The sequence below is a fragment of the Anoplopoma fimbria genome, chromosome 1 (assembly GCF_027596085.1).
Source record: "Anoplopoma fimbria isolate UVic2021 breed Golden Eagle Sablefish chromosome 1, Afim_UVic_2022, whole genome shotgun sequence".
Taxonomy (NCBI): Eukaryota; Metazoa; Chordata; class Actinopteri; order Perciformes; family Anoplopomatidae; genus Anoplopoma; species Anoplopoma fimbria.
The window spans coordinates 29,282,182-29,306,311 of record NC_072449.1 but is presented as its reverse complement, the minus strand read 5'-3'; the positions used below and the strand labels follow the sequence as shown (position 1 = coordinate 29,306,311).

Sequence of the window (24,130 nt, the reverse complement as noted above, 5' to 3'; positions counted from 1 at the left end):
AATAAACTTAATTAAACAAACTAATAATAACAATATAATAATAATACATTTCATGTAACCTTAATTCTTTCAGCAATGAAAAAATGGTGAAAATAGGGCAAAGACACAGCATGTTTCAGAGGAGATGTCTGGGATGTCAGTTTTAATAACTTAGAAAACATTCATGTTACAGCAATACTACAGTAACGGTACAACAGAGAAATGGAAGGAGCCACATTCACCTCCAGGGGTGCCTGTTTGAATGCAGATTAACATTTTAAAACCAACAGATTCTGCCACAGTGCCGAACACAGACGCACACCGGGCTCAGTGGAATGATTTTTTTGGGGGGGCTGATGGCATAAACACAACATTAGCCTGATCTCCCCCTTTACTGCTAACACAGGTGGGGTGATTCATCTTGTTTCAATGAGTCCGTAGAGCCTTTTTTACTATCATTGATATCCAAATGATTTCAGTTGATAATGAGAAAAACATCTGGGGCGACAAACTGTTGGTTCTTTCTCCAGAGGGGAGTCAGTTGAGCTCATAAATGATATAAAATCACTGTGATGATCAAGATGCTGCATTAAGGGGATTTTCCAGAACAGCCTGTTTAAAATCTAGACACAAGCTGTATTTGAAATGAGATCATAATCTGACTAAAGAGCATTTTAGTTTTAGTTTTTTTCTCATAATGGAGTCCCACAACACCTGCTCAACGTTAGGAAAGTACCTGAAAGAACATTTAGTAATGTAGTAGCCAACATTTATTAGAGTGTGAGACAGCGGGGCCAGTATGTACCAGTTAGCCCAGCTACAATTACATCTTACTTGATGCTTTTGGCAAACTGAGAAGTTCTTCTGCACTAAAGTCTGAGTTTGTAATCTAAAACTCAAGTTTTCTAATGATGACATTTATGCAAAAAAATAATATATATATCCCCCCCCCCCACAGTGTCTCCAAGGCTAAACGTAAACCACCAATATAATGTGAGGTAAAGACTTGATTAGAATTTTTTTTTTTTTTTTAAATCATTATAGTATGTTCTTCAAAGTTATCATAAAGGCTACAACGTTTGTGGACTAAAGTGTCAGACCATGATCTAACAGACCGGATCACAGGTAACACCTCTACGAGTCGTCCACCGTTTTACAGATTGCACTCGGTATGATACGATCAGTACACACAGGCAACAGTTATAAAGAGCCCGGCTCACTAAAAAGACTTCATGGAACCAAAAGCCGTAAAAATAAATGTTTTTCTCATCGGACTGTTTCTCTTTATGTGCATCCCCAGTTTCACGCCAACTTTTAAAAATCAGTTTATATTTCTCTGACGAGTAACAGAAGCATTTCACAAGATGTTATGTTACAAAATACACTTTTACATAATGAGTCTGTTTTCCATCTGACATGTGAACCATAAAACTCTTCTTAAAAAGGAAATCACACCAAAAATCGTCCTCCAACTCTTTACTGTATAAAAGTAGATGTATTTCTAATTGGATTTGAGTGTCACTTGTATTTTTGAAACTTAAGATAAAGAAAAAATAAAAACCCTTTGACAGTTTGAATCCTTGCTGGTTTAGGGAGCATTTCTAGATTGATCGTTGCATTTCCTTTTTCTTTAAAACTTTTTCTTTTTCTTTTCCTGCACCTTCAGCTTGAGAGTAGACTGTGTCGTAACTAAGGAGGCCAATTCAAATATGAAACATACTTGAGGTGTTTTTGGTGAATTCAGCTGCTTTTTGTTCTACGTCACTAGGGCTCTATATAACATACTCCCACGCTGTGTAAGGCTCATCAGAAAGAGGCCAGGTCGTCTTTAAAAACAGAGCGGCGAAGAAAATGAAGTGTTGAATGTGAACCCACAGAAAGTTGGACTCTGGAGGATCTCCCGTCTCATCTAATCACAACCAGAGCTGCAGACTGATCCGGATTTATCAAACTGATCTGAGTTCGAATTTAAGAAAAAAAATAAAAAATAAAGTACAAATCCTTCCGTTTCACTCCTACTCATGGCCTTGAAGATAACAATTATCACATTTCTTAGGAATAAAAAATGCATCTAATGAGACTTGTTTTTAGTGTAGAAATCATAATTAATATCTATAATTCAGAATTGGGTAGTTTTAGCCTATAAATTACACCTGGTATTTCTTTGTCAGAGGTTCAAACAACAAGAGTAAATCTCATGGTGGTTTTGTTTGCAATCACATTCTATGCATTTTCTCATATTTTTTGCTTCAGTCTTTTTATCTAATTATTTCGTTCCTATCTATACATTTATATATGATTAATATATTGGATTGCACATATTAATTGCTAGCGGGGATACCATTATTGTAAATATAATTTTTAAATTTAAAACGATAAATAATATTTTTTGCCAAAAGGATAAAAAAAAAAGAAAAAAAAGATGAATAACATGGCAGACGTGTAGTAAAGTGAAAACACGTTGCTGTAAGTAGGAGTGAGTCGCCAGTTAAATTGTTTTATTGCTCGCTTTGGAGCATTGTGAAGATTTCATCTTAAACGTTTGACAAATCCAGGCCCAAGAAATTGGACATCATCCATTTCAGCTGCTTCTAATGAAAATTAACTTTTTTTTAATGACAAAGAAATAAAAGAAATCATCAGCAAGGATTTATCAGTAACTTTTGAGTCTGACTTTCTGTATCTAAAAGGGGGGAATCATTAGATATTCAAAGTGACCAGTTGTTTTGTGACCAGTGAATAAAGCTTACAAACTCCTGCCCTTCAAATGTGAAAAACCTTTAGCGGCGTGTGAGGCGGGGCTGAAGGGGAGCAGTGTGTCGGCTCCCTGTAACAGTTCTGGGACATTTTCCTGGTGAACGGGCTCCATGCTGGTCTTACTTCACACAGAAATCAACGGCCGCGGAAATCTTAAAACAAAAAGAGCAAACCGTCGACGGGCTCGTGGTCAAAACAATATCTGTCCACGAATCAGTCCCAGCGGCATCTCTCCTCCTCTCCTTCATATAGAAAATAGAACACTATATTTTACAAGAGGACTGAGAGAGAACAGAACATCTATTATCTTACAAGGAACGGCGCACAGGCAAAGTATGTACAGCAAACGACGTCCCTACTGAGCCAAGGTGGTGAGAACGTGTGAACCAGTGAGCAGTCTGAAAGCGAACACTTTGGCTGTCTTGAGAGAGAACGTCCCAGATGTTACGGGATCCAGAATGTGGGCCTTGTTCAGTTCTTTAAAGGGATAGTTCAGATGTTTTAAAGTGTTTCTTTTATGAGATACTTATCTATAGTCAGTGTGTTACCTATAGGTGGATGGATAGTTTGGAGAAACAGACAGGAGAACCAGCACGGGAGCAAAGCAATGTACTGCTGTGGACGGAGGCAGCAGCAAAACGTGTTTTAGACACCTAGAAATGACAATATATAGTTTAATTGTACGCTATATTTATAATGTTTCCACCACTTTAGCCTAAAAAGGCTGTCTGAAAATATTTTAAATATAGTACATTTAAACGATATTGATTCTTATAGGTATCTAAAGTACATCCACAGCAGTACATTGAAGTACAGTCTGTTTCTCCAAACTCCATCTACTGTAGTAACACACTGACTATGGACAAGTACCTCTTACAACCCCATTTCACAAACCCAAAGTATCCCTTTAATGTCAAATAAAGGATCCTTCTATGTTCTGACAATGTTGTTGATGATTCATTTGTTCCGTCTAAACATCTTTAGAAAGTTTGAACTACATCATTTTAGCACAAGCTGAATTTAAATGTCTGGATCCTCTGAAGTCTGCATTTAGAAGACCAAACGTTTCTAAAATTGCCAATTAGATGAGAAACTGCAGCCGGGGAAAGTTTGTCCATCATTTAAGTCAAACATCACAACTGCTGTCATGGAGTTTATTATTGGTATTCAGTACTTTGTAAGCTGTTTGAGGGGACATTTTTGACTTAACAAGTTGACAAGGAGCACCTGAATGCACCGTTAAGTGTTGCAGAACTGTTTCATGACCACCATCTGGAGACCAGTCCTTCAGCAGGCCGCGAGTCTCAATTTTGGATTCAACTCATGTTCGTTACTGTAGTATGTATGGAAATAAGGCAGCCATTGAACGCTTTACATCATTCGGTAATTTGGGTCTTTGATCTTGGTCAGGATTACTTATAGGTAGCATCTCGCTTTAAGGAGGAATTCACCTAAGTTACAACCCAAAAGACCCCCATCGTTTTCTTATGTACCTCTAGTGAATCAAACCATGCAGATAGTTTTGGTTTTAATGTTAACGCCACGGAGGTGAATCCTCCGTGGCGTTAACATGTTTGTGGTGCTCACTGTGCTAGTAAAAAGGTGCATTTAAAACTCAAGTGACTTAATGTTAACTAGATCACTTTTGGTCTTTTCTCCAGCATAGACAGAAATTGGAAACATGATTGGGGGTATGACATGCATCAAATGTCCCCCGACATGAAAGGCTGGGATCACACGGAGACGAGTAGCTAGAAACGCGTTGCCAGCAAAAAAATCTGACTGATTCCAAATGGCCGAACTAGAGGGCTTCAAAACATCAGCCCACTAACCAATGGGTGATGTCACAATGACGACGTCCATTTCTTACATACAGCCTACAGCTACAGCCCCAGGGTTTTACTAGCGGTTTTTTTGGACATGCATTAAGATAAGATAAGATAATCCTTTATTAGTCCCGCAGCGGGGAAATTTGCAACGTTAGTGATGCGTCTTGGTGTGATTGGCCCCTAAGGCTGCTGGGTACTTTTTAACAGTAAAGCACCATTGTGAGCACCAAAAACATAATTAATTACCATGGTATTAGAGTGGACTTCCATACCTGGACAAATAAAAACTCTGTATGCTTAGATATTACTAGAGGAAACTTTTGCTTTTTGTTGTGGTGATCAAGTCTGGTGTCTCTAACCATCGGGTCACATGATCCAAAGTGTTCGGTTCCACACTGACACCCTCCTTGGCGGTGGGTTATTAAGTGCTATGAGAATGATGAAGTGCTTTTAGGTTGAGTTACGCTACAAAACAGATCGATTCAACCCCGAAACCCAAATGGGATGAATCCACCATCATCCTGCTGCTTGGACCCGGCAGAGAAAAGAACTCCGGTGGTTCACAAGTGTATCAACTGAGACATGAAGGTCCTGGCTTCAGGCTGTATTTATTTTTTTTGGTCCGGCTTACTGGTTCTCTTCTGCCAGAGGTGACTATGAGCGTAAAACACGTAGCTCGTGAGCTTTGCGGTTGTGAGGTCCCAGTACATGACCATGTGGAGCACTCAACACAATACAACAGCAAGGAGGAAAAAGCGGAGGTGGGGACAGAGATCCAGTTTTCAAAAGGTGGTTTTCGGGGGATGAAAGGCCTGACAGTTACAAAAAAGAAAAAAAAAAAGTCAAAGAAGCGAGAGTTATTCACACAAACACAGCCATCACGACTGTGGACTGTTCTGGGCAGAGTTTAATGAGTCTGTCTGGCCCTCCTCCTCCTCTCCCTGTTCCTCCTCCTCCTCCTCCTGATGAGAGGGGCCATTGTGCCTGCCCTGCCCATCTGATCCCTCACTGTCCCTGGGCCCGGTGGGACTCCCGGCCCCAGGCTTCTCCGGACCCCTGGAGGTCTGATGTCTGTTTGGCGGAGACGGGCTACGGCCCCTCCCCTTTTCCTGAGCGTCGCTGTCGGCCCTCCTCTCCACCGCTAAAGACTTCTTCACCGTCGCCTTCTTCTGCCTCCTCTCCTCCTCCTCCTCCTCCTCCTCCTTTTCCGCGTCTTCCTCTTCATCGTCATCGGAGTCGATGCGGTTGAGTCTTTTGCGGATCGGACGATCCTCTTCTGATGAAGAAGTCTCCGACTCCTCTGAATCGTCCTCGTCCTCCTCGTCCGTCGAAGGCCGCCTCTTTTTCAGCATCTGATCAAGACGCTTGCGGCGCTGTTGCGACAGTATCTCTCTCCTCTTCCCCCTGCCCATCTTCTCCGGGTCCTCCTCCTCCTCCCTCTCTGTCCTCTTTAGCCGCCTCGTCTTGTCCCTGTCCGTCTTCTCTCGCTCTAGGAGTTTGCTTTTCAGCCGCCTCCCTCTATGGCGCTCCTCGTCCTCATCATGTCTCCTTCGCTTTTGTCTCACTCTGTTTCTCCCGAGGTCTTCTTCCTCTCTTTTCCTCTTTTTCACTCTTCTCCTGTGGTCATCTTCCTCCTCATCCTCATAATCATCCTCCTCCTCCGTGTCTCGGGAAGAAGGCGACGCTAAAAAGGAAAGAAAGAAAGAGGAAGGATTAAAATCTTCGCTCTGCAGTAAAAGTTCTGAGCTGCATTCAGATCCAATTCATCCTTTGCACAAATAATACTTATAATATAATAGAAAGCCAGGTTAACTGAATGTGGATCAGTGTGAACTACTGCACATGCTCAGAGAGAGATGACCGACCGTCGCTGAAGTCGCTGGAGAGATGCTCCTTACGAGGTCTGCCGCGGGGTCTGACCTTGACCTTCTTGGCGGAGGCCCGGGAGTTGTCCGACGACTCGGACGTCTCGCGGTAGTTGACCTGCTGGCGCTGGCCCCGCCTGAGGCCCCGCCTCTTCCTTTCAGCGTCGCTGTCGGTCATGTCGCTGTACTGATCTGAGGCTGCAGAAGACATGGGACAGTTTACACTAATTATTTTGATCATTTATAACACTACATGTCATTCACACTCATTCCTACACTGATGGCACATCCTGTGGAAAAATTTGGGGTTAAATTGTTGCCGAAGGACACATTGACTTGGACTAACGGAGCCGGGCATTGAATCGCCAATCCTCTGATTGAAGGACGACCCTGCTCTACCACTGAGCCTCAGTCACCTAGAGACAAGGCGCAGCACTTGGCATATTTTTTCCCTGAGCGCTCCACCTTACCGCTAAAACCTGAACTTTTCTGAAAAGCGCTGGCAACTTCACTGTAGTAAATGGATTGTTTTGGCTGTGTCTTTCTATCCTGACCTTCATATGTCAAACAGACACTATCAGAACAAATACCCCAAAAAACCAAACAGTCCCTTAAACACAAAATGTAATTCAGCTTTTAGATTACACGTGTGTATATCATTTATGTCTAGCAGCCATTTCAGGGGCTCTCCGTCCTGAAATCATCTTACATTAGCAGTAACAACAGCATGTCCCTTAACGAAAGGGCTTCTTATTGAGCTCAATCAACTCTGCAACTGTAATGCAGAGAAATTCCCCTCGCCGCTCACTCACCCATTTCCTCTTCGCTGTCCTCCTCCTCTTCCTCAGAGGAGCGTCTCCGCCGCCGCCTCGGCCTCTTCCTGCGTTGGGTCTTGCTGAGTCGCTGCTTGGGCACCCCCCTCACCGCCCGTTTGGGGCGGGATCCACTGTTTGCGCTGCCGGCATAGCTGCCCGCGTCTTCGTCTTCCACCTCTTCATCCTCAGGCCCTGACACGCCGAATTCCTCGTCCTCAGAGCTTTGAGGGGGGAAAAGAGGAAGAATTAGCAAATGTTTTTTTAAAAGCGTGAACAAAGAGAAAGAAACACACAGGATGAGAGGAGTGTGAGTGTGTGTGTGTGTGTGTGTGTGTGTGTGTGTGTGTGTGTGTGTGTGTTACCTGTTGCTGAGCATGAACTCGTCCTCACTCTCTGCAGCCGTGCTGTCACTCTCCAGGTCGTTCAGTCTCCGCCTCTTCCTGTTCCTGGCAGAGATAGCCTGGCTCCTGATTGGCCGCTGGCTCCCCTTCCCTCCTTCCTCTGACAGGATGGCGGCGATGTCTCGGCCTCGCCCTGCTCCTGCATCGGAACAGTGGGTTTGAATTTAATTCTCTCTACTGACCATCAGGGGGCGACTCCTCTGGTTGTATAGAAGTCTATGAGAAAATGACTCTACTTCTCTCTTGATTTATTCCCTCAGTAAACATTGTAAACATGAGTTTATGGTCTCAATCTCTAGTTCCAAGTCTTCTTCAATACAGCATGATGTTCATTTAGTAAATGATGTTCAATTTAGAGTCAAACAGACCATAAAGCATAAAGCAACAAGGAAATGGAGAAAATAAGGTCTGGGTCCGGGGTTATGGTTCTTCTTATTCTTCTCTTTTGTTGTTTAATGGCGTTTGGCTTTAAAGGTGCAGGGGTCAAAAAATCACAACATGATCCACACCGTCTGTATGACCCCGCTCTAATCGCTGGATTTGGTGTGAATGCTTTCTTACTCCCAGCAGGAAGTGTAACGTCACACGAACAATGGCTGCATTCCGTTTAGATAAGATAAGAGATAAGATAATCCTTTATTAGTCCCGCAGCGGGGAAATTTGCAGGTTTACAGCAGCATAGAGTTAAAGGTGTGTCAATTTCATGACCATGGCTCACTGGAACAACTAATTAAAACTAAGCCATCACTAATGTGGCATTTTCACATAAAAGTGTGGATCAACTATTTCAAATACTTGTGTATTCATCAACCTACTGAGCTGCTGTCTAAGCAGAATCTTAATTAAAAAAGAGCGTCATATCTCACCTCCAACGAGGTCCCTGAAGTCCTCCTCTATAGCCTCATCAATGGCATCGTCAAAGTCATCAAACCTGCAACAAAAGCACACACACACACACACACACACACACACACACACACACACACACACACACACACACACACACACACACACACACACACACACACACACACACACACACACACACACACACCAGATGTTGATGGCTTCTGTCTGGGATTTTGTGTTTCTATTGTGAGACTGTTTTGCAAAATTCCAATCTGCTTGCCAATATAACACAGCATCTGATCATTTGAACAATTTCCCCTCTCAGCTACGATGAAGGCGAGTCATCTCGCAAGCGTACTGTACTCTTCTGGCACTGTAAGGAGCTAATGATTGAAGGACTGAATCATGTACCGGAGAGTCCATTCACACTTTTTTAAAAGCTGGTGGCAGCAAAAAAAGATTTGTTTACAATACAACCCCAGCTGTACCTTAAATCCCCCTCTAGGCCACACCCACCTGTAGCTGATGTGCTTCCTGGTTCTGGTTGATCTCCTCCCCAGATTTTTACTCTTTTTAGGATCTTTCTTCTTTGTCGTCTTCTCCTCTTCACCCTCATCTCCCTCCTAAAAAAAAAAGTTTATGTTTCCTTTACATTGGGCAGATGGTCACTATGTCAAGTTTAGTCTGTCTTACAAGTTTAGACCGTCTAATCTGTTAGTTCCAAAGGGATGTACAAACGTTGGAAATTGCCGATTGATGGAAACTGAAACATCTGTGTTTTTCCATCGGACCAACTCAGAAGCACCAGAGCTGCTGCTTCCCATGCGACAGCCATTGTAGTGCTAGGACTGCAAATATGAGCAAGCTTTGGGGATTTTGCAACTGATTCCAAGCAGAAGGAGCATAATTATACTTTAAAGGCCCTTTTCCCAGTCCAGTACGGTGTTTAGGGACCGATCTCAGGAATAAGTGTTGGACCTGAAGACAATAACTTGATGTAGATTTGTAGGTAAGAAGAAAGCAGACCAGAATAGCCTTTAAATATAACTATCCCAATGCTTAAGTCTACAGATGTACTTGGAAGACCATCCAACCTGATCATACAGAGGATGATCATAAGGGCTTTGAGATTTGTAATAAATCTCATTGCTCCATGGTAGACAATATCCAATGCTTGTGAGCATTGCAAAGATGCACAGAGGAAAAGCTAGACTTGTTTCTAAAATGAAAAAAAACAAACAATTTCAACTTTAGTTTATTCAACCAGTTGCTGAATGTGAAGCTTCAAAGAGAGACAATCAATTATAATTCCAAGATACTTGTATTGAGATACAGACTTAATCTCAGAGCCGTGAGAAGAATGGTAGCAACTCCAAGTGAGAGAGAGAGATAGCGAGAGAGATAGAGAGATAGAGATATAGAGATAGATCAATATATCTATATATCGATATATCTCTACAAATCAAAAAAAACTATTTCCCTGCTTTTACTCACAGGGATGATGTTCTCCACACTGATTCCCACGTACACCAGCCGCTCCCTCCTGCACAGACGGGGAGAGAGGAGGGTCAATCCACATTTGACTTTGAGAGTTTTTTTCAGAAAGTCGATCACAGTGAGTTATCCTGTCGGTGTGTGTGTGTGTGTGTGTGTGTGTGTGTGTGTGTGTGTGTGTGTGTGTGTGTGTGTGTGTGTGTGTGTGTGTGTGTGTGTGTACCTCCTCTCTGCTCGATCTCTTTTCTTCAGAGCACTGTCCAGGTTCTGCAGCTGCTCCTCCAGTTTCTCACACAGCAGCTTCTGAATGCAGGAACCCCCCCAGAAATAAACACATATTAAATGTTGGAAAACATCTTCTCAACTGTCTTAATTAATAGCTGAAATTTGTATTGATGACATAAAAGTAATGAAAGTTGACGCTAAATGTCTGGACAGATTTGTAACGGTATCTGCTCATTTCTTATAAAATAGATCCTAATTTATATCAAATTATTAAATAAGTTCTTTCTCACCGGCTTGTGTTTAGGCAACATGAAAAATTGGAGAAATTACATTTAAAAACTAGGTAAGTAGAGTAAGAGCTAAGTGTTGGCAGGTTGCCATTTGAAACCATTTTGAGAAATACGCAACCAATTGATGTAATTTGGTGACATTAATCGTTGTCAGTTTTTAACATAGGAAAAAAAACAACCAGCAAAATGTGCACCTCGAAATTAATACATTTTGGACCGGCATGATTTTAAAGACTGCGGTGAAGCAAGTTGACGTTGGGGTGAACGGGTTGACTAACCCGTCACTTCACAAACAAATGTGCAAATTGATTCAACTGACAAAGGACCAGATGAACCTGAACAAAAAACAAGAAGGACTTTTGGGTATACTTTAAAGCATGTACAACATACACATACTGTGTAACAGTCACAATGTCATTAGTATAACTGAATAGTATCTTAATTACTCAAAAGAGAAGATGACTACAAAATGCCAACCATATTTCCAGTTTCCTGGCCACCACTTTTTAAAGATAGTGTTGAGCCCAGAGTGTAGTAAAGTCTGGTGTTGTACTGAACGGTCAATATGAAAAGCAAAACTCACAATGAGCCTTCATTCAAACCATCAACTCCCTCTCCCTCAACTCTACTGACCAAACAGTAGGACTCTAGAGGTTTTAGTTTATATACTGACTACTTGACAGATTCACTCGTTGAGAGATAAAATGTTCTTTATGTGTCCCTAAATCCCCCTCTCTGTCTCACACACAGACAGCTTACATGCTGGCATGGGGGACAGAACCACTCTCCGTCTGGGATCAGCATGAGCGGCGGCCGCAGACAGGCCGTGTGGTATCCATTGTCACAGGAGTCACACAGCAGGATCTGAGGACACAAGCACAGATCATAAACAGTGAGATTCTTATGGTGGAGACACAACCAAGCATTTAAAATCAGCTTTGCTTCTGTACAAAGGACCGGCGCTGGAAGTATTACTGATTAATAAACCACTAAATTGTAATAATCCACCAAGGGACTACAGATGAAAATCAGCTCTCTAGCTACTCTGGCACATTTACACTGAGGTGGAAACTGAAATGTTGATAATTGTGCACTGTCCCAGGTAAATAAAATAAAACAATATAAAATAAAATAAACACATTTAAATAAATGTTTAAATTATGAATTGATATATGTATTAATTATTTAATTCACTAAATTATTAATAAATTAATCAGTCATATAATTAATTAATTAATTACATAATTGATAAATACATCAAGCATCTTTTATAACTGACCTTATGTCATATACAGAGAAAAAGAACCAGAATGTATCTGGTTACAGCTGCGTGATGTGACAATTTGCTGGATTTTCATATTCAAATAATGTAAATTCATTGCTGTTTGGGCTTTTAATTGTTTTTGGTCTGAACACATTATGGGAATCTGGAGTGTTCCAGTCCATGCCTAAAGGTGTTCAACCAGTCACGTTGTTTCTTTATGGAGCTGGCTTTGTGCACGGGGGCCGTTTGTCACGTTGAATCAGAAGAACTTCTCCAAACTGTTGCCTCAAAGCTGCAAATACATGATAATCTTCAACCTCTATGTATGCTGTGGCAGTAAGAGTTCCCTTTAATTCAAACAGGGGGTCTTGCATGAATCAGAAAAAAAATAATAATAAACAGCCCCAGAGCATTAGAACCCTAATGTGTGTAGACTGTGGGTGTCCAAATACTTTTTTTTCTATGTGTACGATAAAAAGAGCTGAGACAGCCTCTCACCAGTTCGGGGTGGTTGGGCAGCCCACAGTGACTGCAGGCGTCCTCACTGGGAATCTCCTCCGATTTGCACGATTCCTCCGAGTCGCTCCCTCCCTCGCTCTCCCCTTCCCCCTGCTTCCTCCCCCTGCCCTCCGCTTCCTCTCCCTCGTTCGGTTTGCGTCTCTTGGCACGAATGTTGGACCATCTTGGGCGCCGGTGCCTCCGTTTACCCTGAGAGAGAGAGAGAGAGAGAGAGAGAGAGAGAGAGAGAGAGAGAGAGAGAGAGAGAGAGAGAGAGAGAGAGAGAGTTGAATGGACAAAAGGGAAAAAGGGAAAGTTTAACCCAAGTTGTGTGTGTTTATCTCACTGATACACACACTTAGAAAGTGATTACCCTCTGTTTCCTAATTTGCCCAACAGGTTCTGTTCTGCCGTCTTTCTTTGCAGATGAGATCCTCTCCTCTTCCTCCTCTTCTCCCTCCTCCTCCTCATCTCCCTCCCTCATTCTGCTGGGCAGTGCCTGTTTTTTTTGCAATTTCTTTCTCTGGCTCTCAGCCACCTTTGAGCTCGGCCTGCAGGTTGGCAAAGCAGATGATCTTAAAGAAAAAAGGCATAGATGGGACTGAATTTATTGTCAGGTTACAAAAGAAAAAACTAAATATTTTATTTTCAAATTCCCCGTCTCATGAATTTGATCAAACACGTACCGGCAAATCCTTGCAGATCTCCTCAGCAACCTCCCGTCCTCTTGTGCTTCCTGCTCCCTCTCCTTCTCCCCCTCCTTCCCCCCCCTCCCCTTTAACTTGTTTCTCCGGTGGGGGGGAATCTTGATCTTCAACCTGATTCCTTCTTTCTGGAGCTCAGAGGAGGCTTCCTCCAGGGGACCCTGCCTCTCCCCTGATACAAGCCCAGTGTCCTTCACCCTAACCTGGGCAGCTGGCCCGCCGTTGACCCCCTCTCCATGGTGGTCCTTTGTATCCTGCTGGTCCGCTTCCAGAGGCGGAGCGGTGCTCACAGATTCTGCCTCAAACTTTCCTAAAGTGATTGTATTCATTTTATGGTCATCTTTACCTCCTTCTTCTGCCAAAGGGCAACAAGACACCACACTGCTCCTCTCTTTGTCATCTGTCTGTTCACAACTTCCAGTTTTCGTCCCCCTGTCTGACTCCTCCTCCGTTGTTTTTTCACCCAGGTCTCCTGCCGTCTGTCCTTTGGGGTCCTCTAGGGACAGAGACAGTGGGGAAAGACTAACTGAAACCACTTTTCTCCCTACAGCTTCTGGAAGCGGATCAGATTTTAAGGATGGCGGTGACGGTAGTTGTCTGACCGTTTGAGCGTCCATCAACACAGGAGGAGGAGGAAGAGCAGTGGCTGCCGCCACCGCCGCCTCCCCTTCGACAGGTCCCTTCCTGACCAGCACTGACTGCCGGCTGACCTCCCTCTCTTCCTGCTCAGCTCTGGAGTCCCGCTGGTCTGAACTGGGCCCATTCTGTTCCTGCTGCTCTGCACCTGGGGCTCTGTGACGTTCAGATGGGCTGCGGATGACCCCCACGTGACTTACAACCCCGACTTGACCTATGACCCCTATGACTCCGTTTTGTCCCTCTTTGTGCAGCAGGGGGGGGAATGTTCTCCCGTTGCTCAGTTCCTGCCTCGATGCGGTGACCACCAGCTGCTGCGGCTGTGAGGTAGCCGGACCACCAGGGGGCGCCAACGAGCTGGGCAACTTCCCCTCTTTGCCGTGGCTGTCCTTGGTCTGGATCACTGAAGGGTTGCACACAATAATACTGCTGCTGTTACTGTTGTTACTGTTGTTGAGGTGGTTGCTGTGGTAGCTCTCTGCAATCTTTAGCTCCCTCTTCTTCAGTGGTATCTTGGCCTGCTGGTTGCTCCTGACGACTGACCGCTCCGCCTGCCCTTCCTTGATCGGCTCCAGTTTTGGCACAGTCGCGACTGGTGCCATAACGACAGACACAGCGTTTTTGGGGGCGTCTGTGTCCCTGAGTTCCGACTTGATGACGGTGGTGATGGTGCTGACGCGGTTGTCGAAGACGGGCTGTGATTTGCTGTCCGTCTTCTCCTCTTTCAGCTCGGCCTCAGTGTTCTCCTGCTTGGGGGGCTGCGTCTCCTCCAGCTTCACCACTGCCAAACAAAAAGGACAAAACAGTTCAAATGATGTCATTCACAACACATAAACAACGATCAGATCCATCCATAATCAATAATCATAATAATAATACACTTGTTTTAATGTACTCTTATTTGTTTATTTGTTTATCATGCTTTATTGTACATTTTCATATTTCTATTTTTAAATGATGTCTCATATTATTGCACTGTGTTTACTGTTTACTGCTAAGCAACCAATCAATCACTTAGCCAAATTCATTGTATGTGTAACGTACTTGGTAATAAACAGCTTCTGATTCTGATCTGTCAGATTCTATCATCTAGTAAAGTATGAACTAACATGCCCGGGTATTGTTCTAGATTGTTCAGTTGAATTTTATTACACACACAAAGAAGGTGACCAGAACAGCCTCTTCCTTATCTATTGCCTCCCCATGGCTGAGCCGGCAGCTAGGAGCTCAGCGTGCTAACAGTGCAAACAACGGCAACAGTGCTGACAGAGCTTACAGGGTCACTCGGCTCCGTCAGCAAAGCACAGTGTGAAGCTCTGAACACACACACACGCATGCATGCACGCACAGTACTCCTCTAAATCTTCACATAGCTAATAATTGTTTGCTGCTATATTAATGCTCTGAATCCAGTTTAAAGAATGTTTAAGAAACAGTAAAGTAAGGTCTTTCCGATCCTATAGAGATGCTGAAAAACATATACAGGCTTTTTATTTCAAAGAGATTCAATTATTGCAATGCTCCTTTTACTGGTCTTTGGAAACAGTAACTGAGAAAATGCCAATATATTCTGAACTGTACTGCCAGAACAAGCCCAGTTTTTATCCATAACTCCATTGGCTCACAACATCTTTAAGAACATAATTTAAGGTTCTTTACCTGGTTTTAAAAGCTTTAAATGGTTTTGGCCTACAGGGTTACAAGGTCATTATATTGCAGAGTCTCTGCCATTTTATAAACCTTCAAGAGCTCTCAGATCTTCTACTGCTTTTTTTTTTATTTTTTAAAAGACACACAACAAAGCTTTCAAATTTCTCCAAAATTATGGAGTACCCTACCAAGAGCTATAGAATATGTATTTTTTTTTTTACTAATTATCTCACTTTTATTATTGATAATAGCCTCTGAATTTATTTTCTTACAGAAATACATTTTAAAATCTGTTCCAGTCATTTCAATTTTATAATGAGCTATTTTATTTTTTTATCCATTGATTGAAGGTGCTGCATTTTCATATTTTATTGTACATTTCTTTGAGCTACATGTCTTGTATAAAACGTTCTGTATAAATACAGTTTATTATTATGTCATATCATCTCTCAGATTTTTCCCCACAACAAAATGACACAGACTTAATTCAAGGCAGCCTTTCTCATGACAGACATGACACAAAAAGCATAACATTAGGATAACAGTAGTTTCTCTAGGTACCTTTGGTCAGGGGTTCCTCCTCCTTCACAGGGTCGACCTTCTCACTGTCAGTGTGTTCCTCAGCGGTCCTGGAGGGTTTGGGGCTTCCAATGGCCTCTACCACTAAGATGGCAAAACACAGACAGACTCAGAAACAGTGTTGCTGTGAACATGTTTTTGGAGTACAAGTTCAGCCCATTTACTTATTAATTCAGTACTTTGCAATTAATCATGACCTCTTAGTTATTTTAAGTTGTTCATCCACTACTATTACTACTGTAGGATGACAGTGGAAGAATGTAGAACAAGTGAGAAAATGAGGAGTGATATTGGACTTTTCAATTGTTACATTTCAGATCATTACATTACTTTTGGTATTTTTATTTTTTTATTTTGTTTGGCCTTAAAAGAGATCAGTCTGGCTGCAGCTCCTGCTCTTATTCTTCCATCAATAACATAACTCCTACGATCCAAAGCCCAGTTTACCTTCATCTTTCTCTGTAGGGCTGGTGCTTCTGGAACCAGCCTGGTTCTGGTTCTGGTCCTCATCCGGATTCGGTTTTGGTTCAACCTGGGCCTTCAGCAGCTCCAGAGCCTCGGCCAGGTCGTTACGAGTCCTGAGAAGACAGTTTGGATAAGTAGCTTGAACCTCATCCAGCAGAGACAGACAATTCATCGTTCAGAAGAAACATATATGATGAGACCATTCTAATATAGCCAACGGGACAGTTCAGATGTATTGAAGTGGGGTTGTATGAGTTACTTCTCCATAGTCGATGTATTACTACCTACAGTAGATGAGTTTGGAGAGACAGGAGAAGAGCAAAGCAATGTTCTGCTGTGGACAGGGACAGCAGCTAAACCTTTTTAAGACACCTAAAAAAAAAATCAATATCCATTTAAGTGTACGCTATATTTAGAATATTTTCACAGCTTCACATTGTCCTTGTCTTTGCTCTCTTCAAAGCCACAAGACTCCTTTGGCAAAAACAGTATTTTTTTGCCTCATAACACAGGAGTTTCTGGTCTGTTAGTTTGACATGTTAGTTTGACACAAACAAACTAACAGATCGAGGCAGCAGGAGACAAGAAGCTCCTGTGTTCTAGGAGGTAAAATTACGTTTTTTGTCAAAGGAGTCTAGTGGCTTTAAAGAGAGCAATATAACAGCTTCAGTTTCCTGTAGGAAAATGGCTGTTTGTCAGCAAGGTAAAGCAGTGCATATATTCGAAAGATATTCTATATATAGTGAACAAAATCCACTGATATTTATTTTTTAGATGTCTAAAACATGCTTAGGTGCTGACCCCGTCCACAGCAGTACCAATGCTTTTCTCCCGTGCTGTCTGTTTCTCCAAACTCTATCTAGTAATACACTAACTACAGAGAAGTACCTCATACAGCCCTACTTTACAATATCTTAAGGATCCCTTTCAGACAAGGTTGGCATGTTCATTTGCAACCTAAATTATGAAAAAAAAACTTTTCTAAGAAAATACAATTCACGTTGAAAATAACTACTTTTTTATTTGTATTTATTTTTTTACAAACAGAAAACAATAACACCAGATGGGATTGCAGCATGTGACACTGTGGTGCCTCCTGTCAACTCACAACCAGAGGTATGTATCCACCAGAACCGTAATACCTGACGATGCACTTCCAAGTGGATCCGTCCAGATCGTCCTGCTCCTCCGTGTACAGCCGGATGTTCTGCTCCTGGTCCAGCTGAAGCCAGTACATCAGGCCCTGCTGGTCCCGACCGATGGGCTGCAGACGCATCTTCTCTGGTTCCTCCTCATTGATCGCCACCTTGAACTTCATGTTGTCGTCGAACTGACACTCGCAGAGATACTGGAGGGGGAACAAATTAAATGTGTGGGAATGGAAAAAGGAGGAGAGGTTTGTGTGGTTGTTGCAGTCTTTTAAGATGCATCTATTGAATTGAGTAAAAACAGGGCCTGTCATACTTTGAGGATGCATGACTTGCACTCCATGGACATCTCCTGGTAGCCCTTCTGTTCCAGCTCCCATGCCCAGGTACTGTTCAACTCCTGGCAAACCTACAGGAAACAATGATAAGATGTTCAAGCTCTCTGTGGTTTATTATCATATTATATGTCTCCTCCATCTGTTGACCACAACAGAAGCAAAGCTTTAAAGTTACTGTGTGAAGTTCACTCCACTTAAAGTTACCACAAAGGAACTTAGACTTTATGTAGATTTTAGTGTCTCGGTGGACGAAAGCAGTTGCATTTCTGAGCACCAGAGTCCCTTTAGAAAAGCTCTCATTCTACTGCAGCAGGGTCTGACAGTCTGCCCCTATCAGTCCTGGTTCTGGTTCTGGTTCTCCAGTGCCTCCCTTCCCTCCAGCGGGCCCAGGCCATATTGCCAGTAGTTAGGTGTCGTTGTTGGCTCCCAGCAGGGAATGGCGGAGCAGAGAGGAGAAGCTCAGCTCCTGGCCTGATGAGGGTGGTGCTGCCGGATGATGAGCTCTCCTTCTCCCGCCAGAGCTTCCGATTGCAGGTCGAAGGCTGCAGCAAAGCCGGATCTAGGTCTGTCAGAGGTAGGCTGGTCGCTGCTGGGGCCTTACTGGAGTCTGAGCTGAAGGAGTTTCTTGTGAGCCTGTATGAGATCTCCTGATATTGCACTTAATCCGACCCGGTGGCACCGATGACGAACATTAAGAATAATTATGTAGGTAATATAGAGGCATCTGTATTAACTTGAGACTGTTTCATAACCAGTTCAAAGTTCCTGACAGTAACTTTAAAGCTCAACAAGGTCATAGCACATGACAAACAGCAGCCCATCCCCACTAAAGAACACTCTGCCCTTCCTCAACAGTTCACTTGAGCGCAGACAATGAGAGGTGTCTCTTTACCCCCTCCAGAGACAGCCGGACTCACTGATGGCTGGACCTCTTCGGTAAGTCCCGTTTAATCATGTCAAGTGGAATCTGAAGCCAAACACATTACAAACACACATACAGACATAGATCCCTCACCTTAGCCAAGTATTTTTCCCAGCGGTCAGTAGTCACAGACCTCCCCAGTTTTCTGAGCAGCTTCACGTGGAGCTCCACAAGGGGTTTAGGAACTGCAACGGAGATGATTAAAAACATTAACTTCTTTTAAAAGTGGCTGCAAGTCCACAACTTACATTTATCCTGCTGGAGTGCCTTTAGGCAAAACTTTAAAGCCAGCTGCAGGGTTGTTATTTCATTTAGCCCACCCTGATCTCTTGACTCTCTGTCCAGGAGGCTTAAGATCGTTTTCCTTCTGGAGATGAATCATATCACGAAACACAGCCGACATTGTAATAACCGAGCGTGTTACAGTGTAGTGTTAACGAGAATAGAAAAATGAAAGTAGAAGCACAGAAATGTTATTTCATCTTAAACTGGGTTGGAAATTCAACATAATACTGAAAGCATAAAATGTCCTTTTTTTAACCATTTAAAAACAGGTGTGTAACATCATACTTAACCACTTGACAAGGTCGCCTTTCAATCCAAACACTAGTATTTTCATATTACATTTTACTCCAGCAGCTGTTGGAAAACAGCCAACCTCTAGTGAATTAATAAAAAAAGATGATTCCAGCTGTTAACGTCAAATGTGTTCATTCAGACTCATGTGTGTTCATTCAGACTCTCATGCGGTATTGTAATATTTGGTTCTTATGAGCCTGTTTATCAATGCAACCTAAATGTCTTGAGATAAGCATTAAAAACAGACAGCTGCTTATAGTCAGCAGTGTGTTTCCTGCCCTGACTGGGTCATTCTTTAAAGCCATCTCTGCACTGAAAGTATAATGAAGATCACTGGTGATGTGCTAGCTTTTGAATGTTTCACATTGAGTGTTGGGTAAACAGAGGTATTACTATGTCAATAAGTGCAAGTTACTTCCTGGGTGATCGCCGGAATGTCACAGCGATATTTTCAGGGAAACTACTTTTTTCATTCTAACGTTGGAGAACTTGGGATCAGATGTTCCTTCTTTTCTCCCATGCACAGTGTAGAAAGGTGTGTAAATGTAAACGCAGCAGTAGAGCCAACGTAAAAGTAGCTTATGAAAATCTAAAGATATAATTGCAGGTTGTCTTCAACGGGGCTCATTATAGTCTGTAACGATCAAACACCAGCCTTAAGTTATAGCTGATTCAACGGTTTTCTCATAAACCACATTAATCAGTTTGGATGTGTAATCCAAATTGCAGACTATAAACTAAGATCAATGCCAATATTTTAAAGACTTTAGAAAAAAGTGATTGTTCGCAAATAATCAATAAGTGCTTTTTTGTGCCATTTCAGAAAAAGGGGTATCCTCCTTCCCTGAGGACTGTTCAACACCGCCAAGAACAGTTTTATGTCTGATCTGAATGTTCTGTCAAACCTGAAAGAAACTTGTGTACAACTACTCTCTCATGAACTCCTAAATTCATCTCATTATTGTCTTAATATCCTTCTCGGTAAAGATGCTTTAATAATAAGATGAGATGCCTGAACAAAAAAATACTATTTTAAGGGCAATTCTATCAGATATTGACATGTACCTCATCTCTGTTAGAAAGAATAGGGGATTGTTTACTTTGCCATTAAATCTAGATTGCATAAAAACACACCTCTTCCAATTCTTTCCTCCCCTTTAGAAGAAAAAAAAAACCCCAATCATTTTTATTTTCCGTTATAATACATTGTCTGTACTACGTATTTTAATTTTATTCAATATGTAAAACATATTTGTAATGTCAGGAATGATGTTAAATTCTTCATGAGAATGTTGTAAATGTTGTGCTTCAAAAATACAATCCCATTAACATTTGTAACCAGGCTAATAACTGGAATAATAACTATTAAAACAGCCCTGTAGCATAAACTAACTGGAATAAACTGTAGCCTAACTGGAATAAACAGCCCTGTAAACTGTAATGTAATAAACTAACTGGAATAAACAATGTAATAAACTAACTGGAATAAACTGTAATGTAATAAACTAACTGGAATAAACAGCCCTGTAATAAACTAACTGGAATAAACTGTAATGTAATAAACTAACTGGAATAAACTGTAATGTAATAAACTAACTGGAATAAACTGTAATGTAATAAACTAACTGGAATAAACTGTAATGTAATAAACTAACTGGAATAAACAGTAATGTAATAAACTAACTGGAATAAACTGTAATGTAATAAACTAACTGGAATAAACTGTAATGTAATAAACTAACTGGAATAAACTGTAATGTAATAAACTAACTGGAATAAACTGTAATGTAATAAACTAACTGGAATAAACTGTAATGTAATAAACTAACTGGAATAAACTGTAATGTAATAAACTAACTGGAATAAACTGTAATGTAATAAACTAACTGGAATAAACTGTAATGTAATAAACTAACTGGAATAAACTGTAATGTAATAAACTAACTGGAATAAACTGTAATGTAATAAACTAACTGGAATAAACTGTAATGTAATAAACTAACTGGAATAAACAGCAGTGGTCTCAGTGAGGCTGTTACGGACCCTCCAGTTTACAGGAAATCCCAGTTCTCTGCTGCCTGGCACAGTCAACTTTTCTACGTTTACTTATTTATTTTATTGTAACACAAACACAGAAGCCAGGTTAGCTATGCTAGTCTGTGATGGAATGACTGTGATAGCTAGCAGTGTAAACATCAGCTGCTTCACGTCTTTCATTAATAAAACACAACTAACGGGACCTGGAAACCAGCTAGCTGGCGAGCTAACGCTGGAGAACCTTCCAGAACCGACAGTTACGAGCAGACAACGTTTATTTGTGACAGACGGTGACGTGGTGGGTCGACTGAGGCGGTCTAGTGCTGCACTTTGACTAAAGTTGGGTCGTGGATGCTAACAGCTAACCAGCTAGCCAGCTAGCAGGAGCCCGGAGACCCACTGCGCATGCGCAGATCTGACAGTAGCCTCGAACATAAAATAACATCGCTGGTTTTTAGCGAACATCGCAGGTTCCGTCTGGACCTCCGTCTGTAACGCGGGTCGGTGGGGGGAGAAAAGATCACCGACACGAAACACAAAGGAGGAATGATGTCATCCCAGAGCCGCCTGCTGAGAGGCAAGGCCGGGGAGACACCTGACGACCAGCCGGACACCGGTGAGCTGCAGCACGGCTCCCCAACGAGAGCAGCGGGACCGGGTCGGTACCGACCCACCGACCCACCGACCCGGTCTCCTCTCCTCTCTCTCCTCTCCTCTCCTAGCCCGGGTCAGTCCCCCGTCCGTCCTCCAGCCCCTCAGTCCGGAGCGGGTTATCTCGGGTTATCTCTGGTTATCTCTGGTTATCTCTGGTTGGCCCTCCAGCGTTTCTCTGGTCACACATTTTATCACAAACTTGGATAAAAACCGTCTATTCTACCCGGGAGAACACGGACTCTGACCCGGGCCACAACCACACACACTGCGCAGGAGGACTAAACTCTGGATGTGTGCGTCTCTGTCAACATTCCTCGCCTTCCTCCTCCTCCTCCTCAGGATGAAGAGGAAGGTGGAGGAGGAGGAGGAGGAGGAGGTGGACCCCCTTCTTCTCCTCCGCTCCTCCAGTGTCGCAGCTCTCCTCTCTCCTTCGCCCTCCTCCCCTCGGCTCTCTGCAGCCCGCTCACCTGTCTTTGTGTCCCGTAGATATCGCTCCATCTGCGGGAAGGTGATCTCGGGCAGGTCCAGCACGGCTCCGAACCGCTCCAGGAACGAGCAGACCTCCGCGAAGCTGGAGCAGAGCGCCGGGCCGGAGCTCCTCGCCACCAGCGGAGCAGCCATCTTTCCAGCGGAGAGAGCAGGAGGAGCAGGAGGAGGAGGAGGAGGAGGAGGAGGAGGAGGGCTGCTGGATGCGACTGTGCGCGAATGAAATGAATGGAGGGAGTGAGGCGGCTACCGGAGGCAAGCGGGACGGGTTAGGGGCGGACCGGTTCCGGTGGGACCTTCAACATAAAAGCACCTGCGATTAAGATAAGATAAGATAAGATAATCCTTTATGTGCAGGCTTACAACAGCAGAGAGTAAAGTGCACACAAGAGACATAGTAGAAGAAGACAAGATAAAAATAAAAAATAACAAATGAAAAATAAAATAAAACAAGTATTATAAATAAGCAATAAAAAAAAAAACAGTAGAAAAAACAACAATAACTGAAATATTATATTTACAGACAGAGAAAAAAACAACAACTATTTCAACTATTTTTAACTTTTGTAACTATTGTATTGTATTTGGGGTAGTCAAAGGTAGGACTCACAGCTCCGTTTCATTCCACAATGAGTGTTATTACACTGAGTAGTAGGTGTGAATACCTTTCTCCCCCTAAGAATGAATTCCTATTCGTTTACTGCACTTATTGTATTCGTAGTAGTTTGTAGCACTTATTGTATTCGTATCTGTGCAATAATAGTTAAAATAGTTTTTTTCTGTCTGTAAATATTATATTTCAGTTATTGTGTTTTTCTACTGTTTTTATTGCTTATTTATAATACTTGTTTTTTTTTTGTTTGTTTTTTCTTGTCTTGTCTTTACTATGTCTCTTGTGTGCACTTTACTCTCTGCTGCTGTAAGCCTGCAAATTATCTTATATTATCTTATCTTATCTTATCTTATTAGTCTGTTGCAATTATTGTTTTCGTAGTAATCTGCCTCTGCACTATACTTTTGCTCTGGTTTATGCTTTAAGATGCTTGTTTAAGAAAGGAGATGCACTGATGACTTCTGGTGACTAGTAGTTCTCTTGAATACCTATGTTGAAGACACTTCCTGTAAGTCGCTTTGGATAAAAGCGTCTGCTACATGACTGTAATGTAATGTAATGTAATGTAATGTAATATAATGTAATGTAATATAATGTAATGTAATGTAATGTGTAATGTAATGTAATGTAATATAATGTAATGTAATGTAATGTAATGTAATATAATATAATATAATATAATGTAATATAATATAATATAATGTAATAATGTAATATAATATAATATAATATAATAACATAATGTATAATATAATATACTGTAATGTAATATAACATAATATAATATAATATAACATAACATAATATAATATAATATACTATAATATAATATAATATAATATACACATGTTCGGCCTTTACTTTATCCATGCATCGCCCTGTTTCCGGTTCCAGTGTGCAGCTTGACGCAGCCGTTGGGAGAACAGGGCAGAAATGCCCAGAATCCAACGCGAGAAAGCAAAAACATTTCAAAATGGTTTTGCTTTGTATTTCTCTAACGTTTCCAAAATAAGTGCCGTTGGCCTAGTGTATAATCACTCTACATCAATCCCC

At 42.1% G+C, this 24,130-nt stretch overlaps 1 protein-coding gene across 2 annotated transcripts; it reads right to left on the bottom strand.

The window, feature by feature from the left end:
• Positions 1-122: 122 nt before the first annotated feature.
• On the bottom strand, positions 123-22,684 carry rsf1a (remodeling and spacing factor 1a). Of its 2 annotated transcripts, none has more exons than XM_054597383.1 (18): positions 22,446-22,684; positions 18,802-18,893; positions 17,765-17,857; positions 17,443-17,648; positions 16,283-16,413; positions 15,818-15,919; positions 12,953-14,387; positions 12,640-12,841; positions 12,267-12,476; positions 11,264-11,368; positions 10,213-10,292; positions 9,990-10,038; positions 9,012-9,118; positions 8,513-8,577; positions 7,608-7,785; positions 7,243-7,466; positions 6,431-6,628; positions 123-6,249 (listed from the first exon to the last, which is right to left on the bottom strand). In XM_054597383.1, the coding sequence occupies exons 1-18, from the start codon at positions 22,597-22,599 to the stop codon at positions 5,444-5,446; spliced, it is 4,437 nt and encodes a 1,478-aa protein (XP_054453358.1). In that variant the 5' UTR covers positions 22,600-22,684; the 3' UTR covers positions 123-5,443. The 2 variants fall into 2 exon arrangements, with proteins under 2 accessions (XP_054453358.1, XP_054453366.1); XM_054597391.1 differs by having other exon boundaries at positions 7,608-7,779.
• Between the last annotated feature and the right edge of the window lie 1,446 nt (positions 22,685-24,130).

Bases quoted from the DNA above. Each gene is read 5' to 3' on its own strand.
- rsf1a (XM_054597383.1), bottom strand. From the start codon at position 22,599: ATGGCTGCTCCGCTGGTGGCGAGGAGCTCCGGCCCGGCGCTCTGCTCC. The intron at 12,842-12,952 runs GTACGTGTTTGA...TTTTTCTTTAAG, and splicing joins AGATCTGCAAGGATTTGCCG to ATCATCTGCTTTGCCAACCT. The intron at 8,578-9,011 runs GTGGGTGTGGCC...CTTTTGTTGCAG, and splicing joins AGGAAGCACATCAGCTACAG to GTTTGATGACTTTGACGATG.